This window comes from Euleptes europaea, chromosome 5, assembly GCF_029931775.1.
Source record: "Euleptes europaea isolate rEulEur1 chromosome 5, rEulEur1.hap1, whole genome shotgun sequence".
Lineage (NCBI taxonomy): Eukaryota > Metazoa > Chordata > Lepidosauria > Squamata > Sphaerodactylidae > Euleptes > Euleptes europaea.
In genome coordinates this window covers 47,920,091-47,936,609 of record NC_079316.1, presented here as the reverse complement: position 1 = coordinate 47,936,609, position 16,519 = coordinate 47,920,091, and the positions used below count along the sequence as shown (strand labels likewise).

General features: G+C 44.2%; 1 protein-coding gene across 1 annotated transcript in view; it reads right to left on the bottom strand.

Moving 5' to 3' along the window:
- The window catches only part of ETV5 (ETS variant transcription factor 5), a 44,991-nt gene that overhangs the window by 6,810 nt on the left and 21,662 nt on the right, over positions 1-16,519 (bottom strand). Inside the window, exons 7-10 of the mRNA XM_056849520.1 lie at positions 11,052-11,308; positions 8,678-8,743; positions 4,372-4,440; positions 3,759-3,928 (exon numbers count right to left, since the gene is read on the bottom strand). Of these exons, the coding sequence (XP_056705498.1) occupies positions 3,759-3,928; positions 4,372-4,440; positions 8,678-8,743; positions 11,052-11,308 (562 nt within the window). The remainder of the gene's footprint in view (positions 1-3,758; positions 3,929-4,371; positions 4,441-8,677; positions 8,744-11,051; positions 11,309-16,519) is intronic.

Genomic DNA, 16,519 nt, shown 5'->3' with positions numbered 1-16,519 from the left:
TAGAGAGAGAGAGAGAGAGAGAGAGAGAGAGAGAGAGAGAGAGAGAGAGAGAGAGAGAGAGAGAGAGAGAGAGAGAGAGAGAGAGAGAGAGAGAGAGAGAGAGAGAGAGAGAGAGAGAGAGAGAGAGAGAGAGAGAGAGATCTAAATGTCAGGCCACTCATGCGGGACATCAGGAGCAAGGTCACATAATGTGGCTGTACATCTCCCACTCACGTTCTCTTGGCCATCCCACTTATGGAAAAGCTGGGCAGGACAAGATTCATGGTGAAAATATTTCCAAGATCAAAGCGGTGCCTTTTCATAATGCAGAGGGAGTGAAACAGCAGACTATCAAAGACCAACTAGAGGGGGCTGCCAAATTGCTGTTTGAAAAACCACAATTTCATGCAGAGCGTACTGTATATTATGGATAATTACCCACCATGCACTGCTTGGCTGTGCAGCTGGTTTCAATTATTAGTCAAACAGCTTCCTCCTCTGCATCATCAGCACAACCAGCGCACCACAAGACTCCTCTCAGTAATTGCAAGGGTTTATTTACAAAACCAGTGTCTCCACAGGGCAACAACAGCGCAAAGCCTACAGCAACAGTGGAAATTAGCAGAAAACCTTTCTCCAAGGCACAGCTCAGTATCTGAAGAGTAATGAGAAAAGAGCATGCCCTGGACCCACTGCATGGGAAGATGTTATGGAAAGCCAGTGAGCTGTATAAAGGGACTGCAAGTGGAGGAGAAGAGAATGGAAAACAAGGAGTGGATATTGTCGAAGGAGTGGATACTTTGTAAAGAGAATGGAAAACAAGGAGTGGATATTGTCGAAGGAGTGGATACTTTGTATGTGCTACCAACTTAAAAAATTGCAAGCTTTTAAACTGCAAACATACACAGTGTGAACAAACAAAATATCCCGTATCACCCATCCTAACCCATTAATTTCTCAAGGGCAAAACTAAAGAAAGAATTAAGAAAGGGTAGATGGCCATTTATGCAAGGTTAGTTGGCGCTGTAACCACCACTGACTGCTTCAGGGCTTCATTGCAATTGTGCATGACTTTTCCAACCTTCAGAAGTCACTTTGCTCCCGCCCTGCACTTTCCCCGTGGTTTCAGGATGCTGTTTTGTTGCAATCTTTACGTCAGCGTCGAGCCAAAATCAAGGCAAATTGGTGCCATTTCCGTGCATAGGCTTTATTTCAGTTTCTCTCCCGAGGCTGCTATTCTCAATTTCTCCTCCCACTCCTCCTCCAGCCACCCTTCAGCCAACCCTTCCCCCAAACCCCTAGAAGCCATCTCAGTGGAGCCTGGAGAAATAAGCCGCTGTTTATTTCTCCAACAGCATGACAACCACCATTCTCCAGCTGCCCCCTGCCTGTTTTTGTGTTTGGGAGTTTGATTTTAGTGATAAATGCTAAATATATAAATAGAAATGAAGACAAGCACAACCCAAGGAAAGACTCAGTGTTCCCTCCCCCACACCAATTCAGGCAATTTACCACTGAGTTACCCAAAAGCAGGGGAGAGGGGACGAGGGAGTGCTGAATCTTATCCTGGGCTATTCTTGCCTTCATTTCTATTTATATATTTAGTGTTTTATCACTAAAATGGAACTCTTAAAAAAACAGGCTTGTGACCTGAATTTGAGTGTGATTCTCTGCTTTGGTTTTTAAATGGCTACTTGGCTCAGTTAAAAAAGAATCCCCCCTCTGGTCTGTTTCACAGTGCAGGTTTTCAGACTTCGGGGATTGAACAGTCAGACTGATCCCCCCCTTGGTCAATTTTACAGTGAGGGTTTTCAGACCTTGTTTTCAAGTGAAGCAGCATTTTCAGTGGGGAGGTACTCAGAATATCTGCATTTTCGCTTGGGATGCATAACTGATCACAAGGTACTCTTGGAATTTCTTGGGGCAAAAAGCCCCCTTGCACAGAATTTTGAGAATTCAGATGAATCTAGAGGGGCAAACCCAACACAAGCTTCCCATGCATAAATGGCTGATCACTACATAGAGAAACAGCAAAGAAGGTAAAAGGACCTCCAGCACTGACACAAATCAACATGCTTCTGCCAAATCAAAGTGAATGTTTCAGAAATCTATCCTCCATATATGTTTCTCCTTGCATATTGAACTCCAAGCATTTTGTCTCTTTGCTGCTCTGTATTAGGAGAGTGGGAAGATGTATCAACTTCTTTTCAACAATGAAGCTTTTAAAACTCATCAAGTACAGATTAAGAACGTAGCCATAAAGGATGGAACACAGCACATACACCCTACTTGTGGGTGGGTGTGTGTCACATGTCGCCTACCCTCTGAAGCAAGGACACATTCAAAAAACAGACTAAGATGCTAGTGAAACTGGAACCAAGCTTGACTTAAGAGACGTCTAAGAACCAGTGACGGCCTCTCTAAGCATTGTACTACCTCCCTTTCCTTCATGTATGAACATGGCTCAAGTCCAGTTTCATTTTAACTCTAATAAAGGTTATATATAACATTGGATAGATGAGATCATCTATCAGAAGACAATACAGCCAATGAAGTAAAGGAGTTGCTGTCTGCCAATAATCAGGTATAGCAACAGCTAGCCAAAGCAACTCTGCATCCAACAAAGTTCAGCGACAAGTGTGAAAGGAGGGTCTTACACGTTTGCTCTGTATTTTTCCCATTTGACCTTGGTGTGGACTGGAGAAGATTCAATAACCAGATTTACACAGGGCCAGAAATGACTTTATTTACAGCTGCTCTGCCTCTCGTTATACCCCTAGGCACCGTTCATAAATGAGAACTGCCATTTGGAAGCTGGAGTAAGCTAGTAGCCAGGACTTATTGCAGAGACAAATCAATTTGTATAGGGACTGACCTTGTCAAGATGCAATACAAATGGACCATATAGTGCATCAACCCTCTGTGACAAAGTAGAAGCAGCTTCAGTGTTACAAGAAGTACTGCAAAGAGATGTTTGGTTGCTGTATCATGGAAAATCGATTAACTTGTGCATCTCCCTTATGGGAAGACACCACAGCTAGTGTCAATGCAGTTTTGCTCATCTCCCTCATGCAGACTGCCCTTCACAGGTCACTTGCATTTTTCACTAGCTCCACATGAGCTCTTGACACACCAAGAAAGAGCCACCGACCCTGCACTGACCAGCACCTCAACTTCCTGCAACCATAAGTCACAACTTCTGCTATTTCTATTGTATTGTGCCCTCTTTCAAGTAGACTGGTCCAAAGGTTAAAAATAAATGAAGCAGTACTATGTTGCATCTATCATCTGAAAGTGTCATTCTTCCCCCTCTTCTTGAGGAAGAGGTTTTTGACAGAAGGCAACAGCAGCTAAGCCCCTGCCCCAGGATGTGGTGATGGCTGCCAACTTGGAAGGCTTTAAGAGGGGAGTGGACATGTTCATGGAGGATAGGGCTATTCATGGCTACTAGCCATGATGCATACCTATTCTCTCTAGTATCAGAGGAGCATGCCTATTATATTAGGTGCTGTGGTCACAGGCAGGATAATGCTGTTGCAGCCATCTTGTTTGTGGGCTTCCTAGAGGCACCTGGTTGGCCAGTGTGTGAACAGACTGCTGGACTTGATGGACCATGGTCTGATCCAGAATGGCTTTTCTTATGTTCTTAAGATGTTTATTGCAAATGGGCCATCCCTTTTGCCACATTCTAGTAGCCTTTTGTTGGACAACTGGAAAATAACCGTAGCTATCAAGAATGGTGAACTTGGGAGGCTCTCCTCCCTGCCCTGGTGTTTTACCTCTTCAGGCTCAATCAACTTGAACTCCATGCCTCTGCCAGTCCAAGCAATGAAATGGGCATTGGCTGGATCATCCAGGAGGGTGACCAGGAATTGCCATAGCTGGAGTGATCCTCGTCTCTGGTAAGGAGGCCCTTCACGATACACTGTGGGCTCTTGCTTCACTTTGCCTGTTGAGAACAAAGCAACACCAGTTAGATTCAACATCCTCAGAAGGGAAATATAAGGCATTGCAGATTCCTCCAATTTGTCAGAACAACCTCCACCATTCTTAAGAAGCCAGGTGAATGCAGAAGTCCCAGCACATCTGTCTGGTGCCCATCTGTCTGGTAAGAGTCTCCCCCTTGTACAAAGATGCACTAAGCCGCCAGATGTCACCGTGCATCTGGCTGGCAGCAATTCTTTTGAATATTCACAGTCTCTCTCCGCCTTCCTATTCTGTAGTATTAATCTGGTAATGAATATAGATTTACCACTGAAGCCCTGTATCTTACAGAGAGTACAGACAATTTCTCTCACAGTGTATGGGGCACACAGAAGGGCTGCTGGTTAGCTAATCCACAGTCTGGCTTATCCAGAACTCACTGAAATCCCTACACAACCAGCCCCTTACCTTCCAATCTCTCTGGTACAACACAGGTATCATCAAAGTACAACCGGGCATCTTTCTCATATGAGAACCCTAAAAAGAAAGTAGACATACAAATTAGCTCATCTGACAGCACAAAACACACAAATTAGGCTGTTTCCTCCTGGACAATTTGATTTGTGTCACTTTGTTGTCTGTTGGCAGCAATTGTTGGACTGTTTGTTAAAAGCCAACAGGTATGGCCTCAAAACGCTTACTTGCGAATGTGCCAGTTGCCCTGCCAACTCCAAGGACTTGTCTAGATAGCAGGTTTCCACATGCCTGGCTTTACCCCAAAGTGTGGAAACTGCAAGCAGAAGGGAAAGAATGGCAAAAGAAGAGGGACCAAACCCCTAAAGTCTACCTTGTGCTGCAGTTTCGAGGGGTGGGATTGGGACACTTTGCTAGGACCTGGCCTGGCACTCAGAGTGCCAGAGATAAGCATGAGGATCAGCACAGTTCCTTAGTGTCGCTTGCAGGAGTATCTACTTGAAGCTCAAGAACCAGCCCTCTTTCTCCCTCAAATCCGGTGGCACCCTCAGGCTTTGTTTATATTAATTGGTTGAACTATGTAAGCTGGTTCAGACTGAACTTTAAAAATGTCCTTTTCATGTGGTCAAACAGCACTCGTCAATCTTATCAGACATCTACATTGTTATAAACCAAAGTCTGTACAAAACATTAAAATGCTTCAATCAGTAACAATCATGCATCTAGCCCAGTGGTTCCCAAACTTTTCGGGCCATCGCCCCCTTGGTTCCACAAACTCAACCCCCAGTGCCCTCTACCCTATCCTACAAAAAGCATTATTCAAAATAGGGGTTTGCATGACCCACTAAAGATAATAACAATAAAATTTCAAAACAGTAACCATTAATTGCACATCTATTCAAAATCAAATTAAAACTTTTAAGTTGAAATTTATTCAACAAAACTGATGGATTTGATCCAGTGGTACCAGCTTTTCAAAGTCTGGAAAAAATTCTGATAGTTTCCACCAGATTTGTCAGCATGGTGCCATAGCTTGATCTATTGTAAATTAGTGAATGACACAGTTGAAGGGCCCCACCTCTAGCGCCCCCTGCTGCCCCCTTGCCTCTTAGTGCCCCCTAGGTAATACCACTGTCCCCCAGGGGGTGGTACTGCCCACTTTGAGAACCACTGGTCTAGCCCTATAAGCTGATACCTATAGATATACAATGGATGGGGTGCCTTGCTACAGGAAGAAGACACGCCCTGCTTTTTCTTAATTTCCTCTGCATTGCCAACTGTTTAAAAACAAGGGCCATCTTTTCAGATTCCACAAGGTCAGTGGCCAGCAGCATTGGCTTTGACCTCTGACACTCTTTTGCAAGATACATCGCAGGTGAAAGGTCTCTAAGATCCAAATCAGATATGACACTGGCACTCTGTTGTTGTTTTTTAAACACCTTGAAATAGCAGGCTTATGGGTCCTGATTCAGACTGGTGGCCACACAAGCCTGCTGTTTAAAAGGGGGGAAAGCACAGTAGACACTCAATTCATGGAATTTTTAGCACCAACCAGCAGCTCAATCCCATTAGCCTTGACTCCTAGTTGTCTATTAAGAAATAACATTTTCAAAACCAGTTATTGAAATCCTTCTCTGATGGAAGCATGGTCTAGATACATCATCCTTCTAGCTTTCATGATAATTGTGCCATTTTTGAGGGACACTTCACATGTGACAAGTTTCACACAATTGCAGTCTGGTGCAGAAAACTGTGTACATCATGAAATGTGATAAATGCATGCATTTGTCTCATGTACCTAACATCAACTTGATCCTAGTCCTGACAGTATTCATTACACAGGATGGCAGAAAAAGCAAGTTTCCTACACAAAACCAACATCAATGTAGGAAAGTGTGTGATGCATGAAACAGATCTCAGCTGCTACAACAGGGGAAGTTAGCATAGCACTGAATTCTTAATCCATCCAAATAACAACATGTGGACTTGTTTTGAGGTCTAGCTATGAGTTTATAGTCAGTAATGAGGATGAACAATCTGAAACTTAATCCTGACAAATCCTGAGATTTGCTGGGTTTGTAGAAAGGCAGACCTGGGACTTGTGATCTCTCTTGTTTTGGATGAGGTTATACTCCCCTTGAAAAGCCAGGTTTGCAGCTTGGGAGGGCTACTCAACACAGCAGTCACCTTAGAAAACCAGCTGGCTGCAGTGGTTCAGAGTGCTTTTGCCCAGCTTCAGCTGGTGCATCAGCTGCATCAATTCCTGATTGTTAGATCTAGCCACAGTGATCCATGCCTTAGCTACATCTAGGCTGGGCTGTTACAATGTGCTCTGCTTGGGGCTACCCTTGAAGAGTGTTTGGAAGCTGCAGCTAGACTGCTGGTTGAGGCCAGCTATTGGGAGTATTGTGTGTGTGTAAAGTGCTTATGGCGACCCCTTTTTGGGGTTTTCATGGCAAGAGACTAACAGAGGTGGTTTGCCAGTGCCTTCCTCTGCACAGCAACCCTGCTATTCCTTGATGGTCTCCCATCCAAATACTAACCAGGGCTGACCCTGCTTAGCTTCTGAGATCTGACGAGATCAGGCTAGCCTGGGCCATCCAGGTCAGGGCATTGGTAGTATTATGTCCCCGATATTACAGCAATTACGCTGGCTACGGATCCACTTCTGAGCTCGGTTCCAGGTATTTGTTTTGACTTTTAAAGCCCTACATGGCTTTGGACGGGGTATCTGAAAAACCATATTCTCCCATAAATACCTGACCAGTAATTAATATCAGAAGAGGAGGGCCTCCTGACTGTCCCATCAATAAAAGAAGATTGTTTGGTGGGTGCAGGAGAGGGTCTTTTCAGTGGCAGCCCCACAATTATGGAAAACCTCCTCAGAGAGGTGCACCTGGTCCCCTTACTTTTAATCTTTAGGAAACAGTTGAAGACCCTTTTTATTTAGGACTGCATTTGATTAAGTTACTAGCAGTCCTAGATTGTGATTTAAAATTTTTGTTTGTATGTATTTTATGTATTTTATTTTATGTATTTTTATCTATATTGTAAGCTGCCTCAAGCTCCATAAGGAAGAAAAGTGGCTAATAAATGTTTTAAGTTAATAAAATCTATTTGTGTGTGCACATGCAAGAGATACTGTTTGCTCAGATAAAGTTCCAGAGAAGCTAGACTTTTATTAGCAGCAGTAGCCACCAGGGCAGCTGGTGTTGGCACCTAACATGCCGAAGAGAGAGGCAGGAAGGAAGAATCTATTCTGTGGGTAAAATGGAAGGTGTTGTATCAGCATCTAAGGAGGGAAACTGGCAACAGGCATATTAAATTTCCCCAACAGGTCCCAAACACCATTATCAATCTGCTTGCGATGCAGAAAGGGAAGCAGGATGATTTACAGTGAGAGGACTCAACTGTAGCAGGACAAGATAACATCACCAGCTGAATAAAACTGGCTTCCTTGGTCCAATTAACATCTTCATGCTGTGAGATGATACGGTTCTTGCAACCACTCATCTACTCTTTGCTTTTAGGGATAGGTAGGGACACTTGCTACCGTGGAAAGCCTAACACAGCATCCACAATGGGGTTCTGTCCTCATAGTTTTGTTCAAGCAGCAAACAGGGTTCTTCTCTTCCCAGAGCTTGCTGGGCCTTTAGCTCACCTCAATCAGAGCCCTGGGATGGCCCTGGGTAGGCTAGTCTCATCAGGTCTTGGAAGCTAAGCAGGCTTGGCCCTGGCTAGTATTTGGATGAAAAACCTCCAAGGAATACCCAGGTCATAACATGGAAGCAGGCAATGGCAAACCACCTCTGAACTTCTCTTGCCTTGAAAACTCTATGGGGTTGCCATAACTGAGACTTGATGGAACTTTACACACACGCACGCACACACATACAAAATCAGAACAGTGAGGTTCACCTCAGAAGAAGGGCCAGGCTCCGAGACAGCAACAAGAACAAAAGCAACACTCCATATCATTCATCTGTATGGTAGGGATAATAATGTAGTCCTACCTTTCAGAGTTACTGTAATTATCATATATGTGCAGAACTCTGAACACTTCAAAAGCTTATATCATTTTTAATATTCTGATTATTAGCTACTCTATGTATTGCTCTTGATAACTCCTGCTACAGTACTTCAAAATGCCGTGAAGCACACCAATCAATTGTTTCTAGTTTAATGGGAGAATTTTTGCCCATAATCATATATAGCTCTAGACTGATGTATTTTTCCAGTTTTATTTCATGCGCACAGATATACATGAGCTCATTCACGTATCTTCTGTCCAGCCACTTACCATCATGGCTGTTGGGGAAGTAGCCACCTCCTCCTCTCACATATGCCGACTGGCAATTAGGCACTTCTGAAAAAAAGATGAAGACAGAGATCATATTGTCAGCACTTCATTTTTTGTTTCGGATTTCATCATGGAAAGACCTATAAAGAAAATCCCAGATACACCACAAAGAATGTGTGGCCCCACCCAGTAGTTTCTTAGAAATACAGTGCCATGGAGAAGCACTGCTAGAAAACTCGAAACATAATTAAACACATGAAAGAGCCTCATTCCAAGTCAGACCCCTTGTCTAGGTAGGTCTGTGTACTAAATCTGGTAACTGCTCTCCAGGGTTTCAAGTGGATATAGGCCATCCCTGAAACCTGCTACTCAAGATCTTTTTAGTGGAGGTGCCAGGGACTGAACCTTCAACATTCTGCACACAAACCACATGGCACAGCCCCTCTCATCATTGTGGGGTGAACCCAGTTTGTACAATCTAACCAGGTGAAGAAAGTCTTAGCTTGCCTAAGCAATCCATTACCTGGCAGCTGTATGGTATGGTATTGTGTTTCCTCATATCAGCAAGTTCTAAACCATTTGGGACCAGGGTACCTGTTTCCGTATCAGCCCACCTGAGTTCTGAGACCTTCCTCATGGGTCCTCTTCTCTCTCCGGTTTTGAAGGTGAGTGGTAACTGGGGGTAGGGCCTTTCTATAGGGGCACCCCATTTGTGGTACTCTCTTTACAGATTTTCTCAAACACCATTTGTCTTTTAGCACTGTTAAAACATTCATTCTCCTAGGCATTTGAAAGCTGATGCTTTTATGCTGCATCTTTTCAAAGCACTGCCTATTCCTTTCAGTGGTTCTTCTTTTTAGCCGTTATATTTTATTGTTGTTTTATCATGTGTGCTTTTTTAATTGCATTATTTTACACTGTTAGTTGCCTTGTAAGTTTCACAAGTGGAAAGGGGGGTTATTTTAAGAACAACAACCACAAATACAATTAAAAGTGAATCACCTCTGCTCTGCAAACAGAGAAAGACTTCAGAGAGAGGTTATGTTTCAGATGCGAACTACTGCTATCCTATTCCCATGTGCTAAGATTATTTACCCCCTGGGATTAGGCGTTCAGAAAGACAACGAGCCACTGACTAAATAGGAGATGTATTGAATTTGCAGGCATTAATATAATCCATTGAAACCAGGCACATCATATTGTTCCTGGAAGAAGCCACTCAAATAAAATATCCCTCATTGCTGCAGCTGTCTTTCCCCAGGAGGCAAAAGCTTCCTGCAATCCTTTCCATTGGCATGTGGGGGAAAAATTAGTTAGAAACCTGCTGAATCGGTTGGGAAAACATATTTAAACTACACATAGAAGCATGATTGAAAAGTTAAGCTTCATCCCTCTGAAAACACACGAGAAGCAGGGAGAAGAGAAATTCCTTTAACTTTAGATCTTCTCCCATCTGCTCCACCCTGCCTCTGAGAGGTCATGGTATTTTTAGGTCTAAGGCGATTTGTAGTTATGCGGTAGGACCTGCACCAGCAGCAGCTGCAGAATCTACGAAGTGATCAGGCCTTCCCCTCCCTGTCCTAAGCAAGGTGAGCATTCAGCAGAAAGCCAAAGTCAGCTTCAGGTTCCAAAAGGTGTGCAAATGCAGCCCGACTCTTGTACACTAACGTCAGTCGACAGAAGGCAAGGAGGGGGGGGGACACTTTTGCACACAGGCATGTAAAAGCTGCCCTCCCCCACAGCCAACAGTAATGCCTTTCAGATTATGGAAGCTTAGATCCTGCTACATCTGTTGAATGCTGGTTTTTTAAATTTATTTTTTTAAGCCACAAAGAGATAATCTACCATTTTAAGTAGGTTAAACATGGCCACAAAAAGGCAGCTGCTCCCCCCTTCCTTGGAAACGTGTACAAGTAGCACGAGCTAGTTTTAAGAGAACAGTATAAAAAGCCTCTGAGAAAAATCCAGCACTCAAGAACACAGCAGGAGCAGGTGGAGGGACTACTGGATGATACAGTCATGTTATGGCTGCATCCTCTGTCCCCCTCCCTGGCAGGATCAAAAAGGGAGCAGCTGCTGCAGGACGCTGGTATAGAGCAGAACCACTGGCAAAGGCCACAGAAACCACAGCAGGCATATCTCCATTCAGCAGGTATTGAGCCATCAAAGCCACACAGAGACCCCCAAAGGTTCTCTGGCGTCTGACAGTTGCAAAGAAGCCCACTGTGTGCACAAAACTGCAGAAATGCTCAAGGGCAGGAGTATTTGCCCAAGGGCTGCGTGAAAACTGGCCAACTTGCAGCTGATGGTACCAAGGCTGCTTCATATACCTGACTGGCACCAAGGCATGAGCGCTTGCCATTAGCGTACTCACCTGAGTCAATGCAATAGTCCCTGGGCTCTTGCTTGATTCCCATGGGAGACTGGAATCCATGCCTGGGTGGGCCAGCGATGCCTGGGACACCATGGTCATAGAGGGGGTCATGGTACTCTTGCTTGAATCCCTGAGGAGGATGGGCAGCAGCAGGGACGATAGGCTCTGACATCTGCCTGTGGTAGATGGGGCGATTGTCTCCAGAAAGCCCCGGCTGAGGATAGGGGTGGCAAGGTTCAGACATCTGTCTCTGAAATCTTGGTAAACACAAAACAGACAGGTAGAGACAGTTATCAACCCAAGTTAAGAGGGCCCTCAGCACCCCAAGAGTTGTCCCTTAGTCCCGAACACCACACCTATAATAGCCAGCTCATCTGAAGTACCTGGCAGAAAATCTGCTTTCACTGCAATAGCCCCCAAGCAATATAGCCATATAGGTTTGTTGTCATGTATGAACGGAACAGCGGGCCCAAGTTTATTTGTGGCACTGTCATAAAACTAGTGGCCTACAGCCCTACTGGCATATAGTGGGTCCACAGTGGATCAATTGTGTTGGGAAATGCATGGCTTGTCTTGAAAAGCGAATTCTAAAACACCGTGAACCATGGCCCAAAGCTGTGCTGGCACAAAATAGATCTTATGGCACTCGAGGACTGCATCTGATGGGACTTGACATCAGGTAGGTGACTAAAAAGAAAAGGAGCTCTGTATGTCTCTAGCCCAATTTCTCAGCAATTCATACAGTCGAATTCACCTGGAGAAAATGGCTGCTTTAGCAATTGGACTCTATGGCATTGAAGTCCCTCCCCAAACCCTGCCCTTCTCAGGCTCCACCCCAAAAACCTCCCACCGGTGGTGAAGAGGGACCTGACAACCCTACATAAAGTCCACCCTCCAAAGCAGCCATTTTCTCCAGGGGAACTGATCTTGGTCATCAATGGAAATAGCAGGAGATCTCCAGGTACCACCTGGAGGTTGGCAACACTATCCTTGTAAAATAACTACATAGCAAAGGAACTGGTTTCTTATCTGCCTGGGTTGCTTGTTGGCTTTATGCTTGTGGTTGAAGCAAGAAAGACTTTTAGTGAAGTCTCTTGAGGCAGGTACAAATAGTGTGAGCTTCTATGTGGATAGAATTTCTTCATAAGAAAAAGCATGCACGCCTCATATAGCAACCGAGCATTGTGATCTTGTACACACACTGATTTTGCCATCCATTTAGGAAATTCATCACATTTAAAGCATTCTTGTTATCTATGCAGTAGGATTGGATTAAAAAAAAAAAACACCCAGTAAGTCAGGAACTATTTATCATTAAAAAGAAGCCCAAGGACACGATCTACAACTGGTTGAAAACACTGCTAAGAGGACAAGGCAGTTCATCCTTTGCTGGTGAGAAAGAACCCACTACTTTGCCATGGCTACATTTTGGTCAAATGAAGCAAACCAGTGGTTACATAATTCTGAATCTATTCAGCAATCAGAAAAAAAAATAAGTGGCTGCTAATCTGCCTGGGGATTAAGCCTCTCCATTTGTGGAGGGAAAATGTGTGCTTTCGGCAATGCTCTAGTTCTGTAAAGTACACATAGCGGCTCAGCACAACACATGCTCCTGACAGAGAACTGTTGGCTACTCTCATGCCAAGTGTGAGATCTTAGCCGATTGAGTGCCTTGAGATTTTCAAATGTCGGAGAGACACTGGTTGCTATGTTTATGGCTTCCTTTCTTGCTTCTGTTCCCATAATGATAAGGGTGCAATCTCATACTAGCCACACCATGTGACCATCGAAGTTAGCAAGGCGTTCTACACAGACAAAGATACCTTAAGAAAGATCCCCACCCCAGTCGTTTTTTTTCTCATCCAGCCTGATGAAGAGCACTGGAGGACTCAAAAGCTTGCACACGCCATGTTGGGTTATTTTGGCCTTTGGTTCACGGCAAAATCCAAAAACAATGTGGCTACCTACTTTTCGGAAGGGATTTTCACTAACTCAACAAAAGAATTTTAGGAGACAAGGAAAAGAACTGATTAATAAGAAATTACTCTAGTTTAAGGGCACGTCCAGCTATTAACTTAGATTCCTGGTCTGGCACGGAAGGCTTATTTTGGATTGTACATGTGGTAGGATGGGACAGAGGTCCTAATAGTCCTAGCACTGAGGCAATTCGGCAATTCATGCTCTCTCCCATCTTGCCTCCCCACTCCCTAGCTCTACATCTTAGCACCTTGAAAGGCGATTGCTATCAATCAATTCCTTTCCCAAGCATCAAGAGGCACACAAGCTCCATTTGGCTTTGTAACATGATCTTCTGCAGCTGACAGGCCCGGATTACTCCACTTCCGATTGGTGTCCTTCTAACCTTCTAGAATGTAACTCTAGAGCTATGCTGGTATGGCCTCTGCAGGAAGAGGCACTTCCAGATGGAACCAGGCGGAGTATCCCTAGCATAGCTTTAAGGTCATTTGTAACTCAGGGCCTGGGGGGTTTAAAAGCAACTTTAGTTGCCACCAATATAGGGGTGATACTTTTTTAGCGGACAGGGTGGAGACAGGGTCACAGTGAAAGGCGAGAGTAGACATATCTATGAAAGTAAGCTCATCTTTTGATCCTTTAATGTTGATTTATGTTCCTATGGTTTCCTCACTTGCCCAGATTAGAAAAGCATTTCACATCTCAATCTACACAAAACAGATTTGTCAACCTTTGAATTCCACCCTCGCGGCTTTTTTAAAGAGCCATGTTGTTGTCTACCCAATATAGGTGTTCTCCTTGTTTATGGGGAAGACAGTCACAAAAAACCCTTATACATATGAGATGACTGCATTTCTAAAAATCCTCTGCTTACCAAATGTGGGCTATTTCAAGCAGCAGGGCCTACCTACAATCATAGATATATCTATGCAAAAAATGTAGGACAGTTCATGACCCTATATTGTATGAGGCTGGAAAATCTGTAATGACCAAAAGCACAGTTGTTTTTCTTAGCAAGCATGGAACCTGTCTTTAGCTCTTAGTTCTGATGTTCCACTCCTTAAAGAGCCTGAGGCAGGGCCTTTAGGTCCTTGCTGTACAGTCAGGGAACTAGGAAGAGCCAAGTCTCTGAATTGGCCTACACTGGAGTTGCCAACCTCCAGGTACTAGCTGGAGATCTCCTGCTATTAAAACTGATTTCCAGCCAACATATCAGTTCACCTGGAGCAAATAGCCGCTTTGGCAATTGGACTCCATGGCATTGAAGCCCCTCCCCAAACTCCTCCCTCCTCAGGCGCTGCCCCAAAAACTTCCCACCAGTGGCAAAGAGGGACCTGGCAACCCTATCTTACACAGAGCAGTTGGAAGAAAAGTTACACAAGCTCTTAGGATCCAGGTTGCTGGAAAAAAGGGGATCCTGGAAGGGATGGAAAGGCTAAGGAAAACATAACTTAATAAAAAGGCGATGTACATGCAGAATAAAGATGCTAGAACTGAACATTTTAAAAACTTGGGAAATGCTGGGACAAGATTTTTTTTGGGATAGCTCAATGCATCTGAACTGCATTGCTTAAGGGAACACATTTCGGTAAGAAGCACAGCCCTTTTGACATCACCTATGCCCCTAGCTCAGTGGATTTATAGCGGACAGCAGAAAATGGTAGCTAACAATTGGCAAGAGACAAAGCACTGTAAGAAATACTGGAAAAGATGGAGTGGAAGAGGAGGACACAGACCATCACTCTCCAGTTAAGCCCTTAAGAAACCAATTGAACTGGTCTTGAGCTCTTTCATGATAGGGTGCTGGAAACAGTGATCAATATAAAGATCAACGATAACTTTAAATCAATCAATATAGGTGCAATGGATGAGGGAGCAATTTATAGCCTTTCTGTGGCACAGGTAAAGCAGCAGTCAAAGGGCAGCACGGAGGGCACTTAACAGAGCATGCTGGGCAGGGATGCACAGGAGCATCGGGTTTCCAAATGTTTTCTGCTACCTTGACTAATATTCATCAAGCCCAAATAAAGGTGAGATGCATAGAAATGGGGGGAATGGGGGGAGAGAATACAACAGCTGGGCTCATGTCCAGCAATCATTTGTCTTGGGAAGCAATTAATCTCTTGAAAGGGAAAGGAGCTTACAGAATTTCATTTAAAAAACAACACCCTGGGTTTAAACCATGTTAAAAGCCATGGTGGCTATTAAATTAAGATAAACAGATAACTAAGAAACAATCACTATATTCAGACATCATGACAAATAAGAGGGCTGTCTGTTATGGATCCGAATACACTCGTTGCAATGTGGTCCCCTCTCCCCTCCCCCTGCGGACTTCTGGTATTCAACAGCTTTGAATCAAGCTCCAGTTTGCTGTGAGGCATGAACACAAGCCTCTTAAGCCAACTGGAGTTTGTTCCCTCCTGCAACCCGGGGGTTCAAAACTGTGGTTTAATCCCAGTTTACATTCCTGATACTATATATACATGGTGGTGGTGGTGGGGGGGGACAAATTTAAATTTGCCAAGGTGCCTGTATTCAGACATCACAGTGAACTGGAGGTCGATTTTAATTTTCTCAAACCCAGAAGCCTTCCATTGTTCTCTGAGTATGAGCGGAGGAGGGAAGAGTGAGCACGCCAGCGTGAGAACAAGTTCCATTTGCACCCAACTGGGACAAATCCAAGTCGGACCCAATTAAATTGGACCCAGTTAAATGGATGCATATTGTTTGCTCTGAGTCAAAAGTCAGGCCTAAGGGTAGATTGACTAGTATTTTATGAAGTCATCAAGGACAGTTTCCCAAAGTAATGCATTACTTTCAAAAACAGAACCATTCAAGCCCTTTTCTCCCATCACAATGAGATGTAGAACACAATAGCCTAGTCTTCTATAGCAGAAGGTGAGTGAAAAAAGTCAGAGTTCTTTGAGGCCAACATTGAATCACAGCACAAGTCACACAATGATAACAACTCATTAGACATTTCACAGCTGTCCCCAGATCAAAGATTCCCTCTCAGGGTAGGACCAGAAAAAAATTATTTGCCACCCCATACAAATCCACCATCTTTGAATTCCAGACAGGCACACGTCAAATGGAAGCTAATTCAGGTGCCATGGGGGTGGGGGTGGGGAATGAGCTTTTGTCTACCTTCAAAACAGTTCTCAAACTCAAATGCAGTCTGGGAATACTGGTGGTAAATGTCAATGAAGTTCTGTGATAAGGCTAAGGTTTGGTGCATCAGAATTTCATACCATGTCTTGTGCAGAATTTCATTCCACCCAATTCTGGATACGAGGCATGCAAATTAGCAAGTCGGGACTTTTCTGATTTCTTTATTCAGAGGATGCGCATCTAGAGTAGGGGTGTGCACCGATTCCTTCCCCCCCAAGAATCTTCCGGTATTTTCCGAAAAAATTCGGGATTAATAAAAAATACTGGGAAACAATTAAGCAAGGGGAGCCATTCCTAGCCGCACAGCCTGCAGGCTCTGA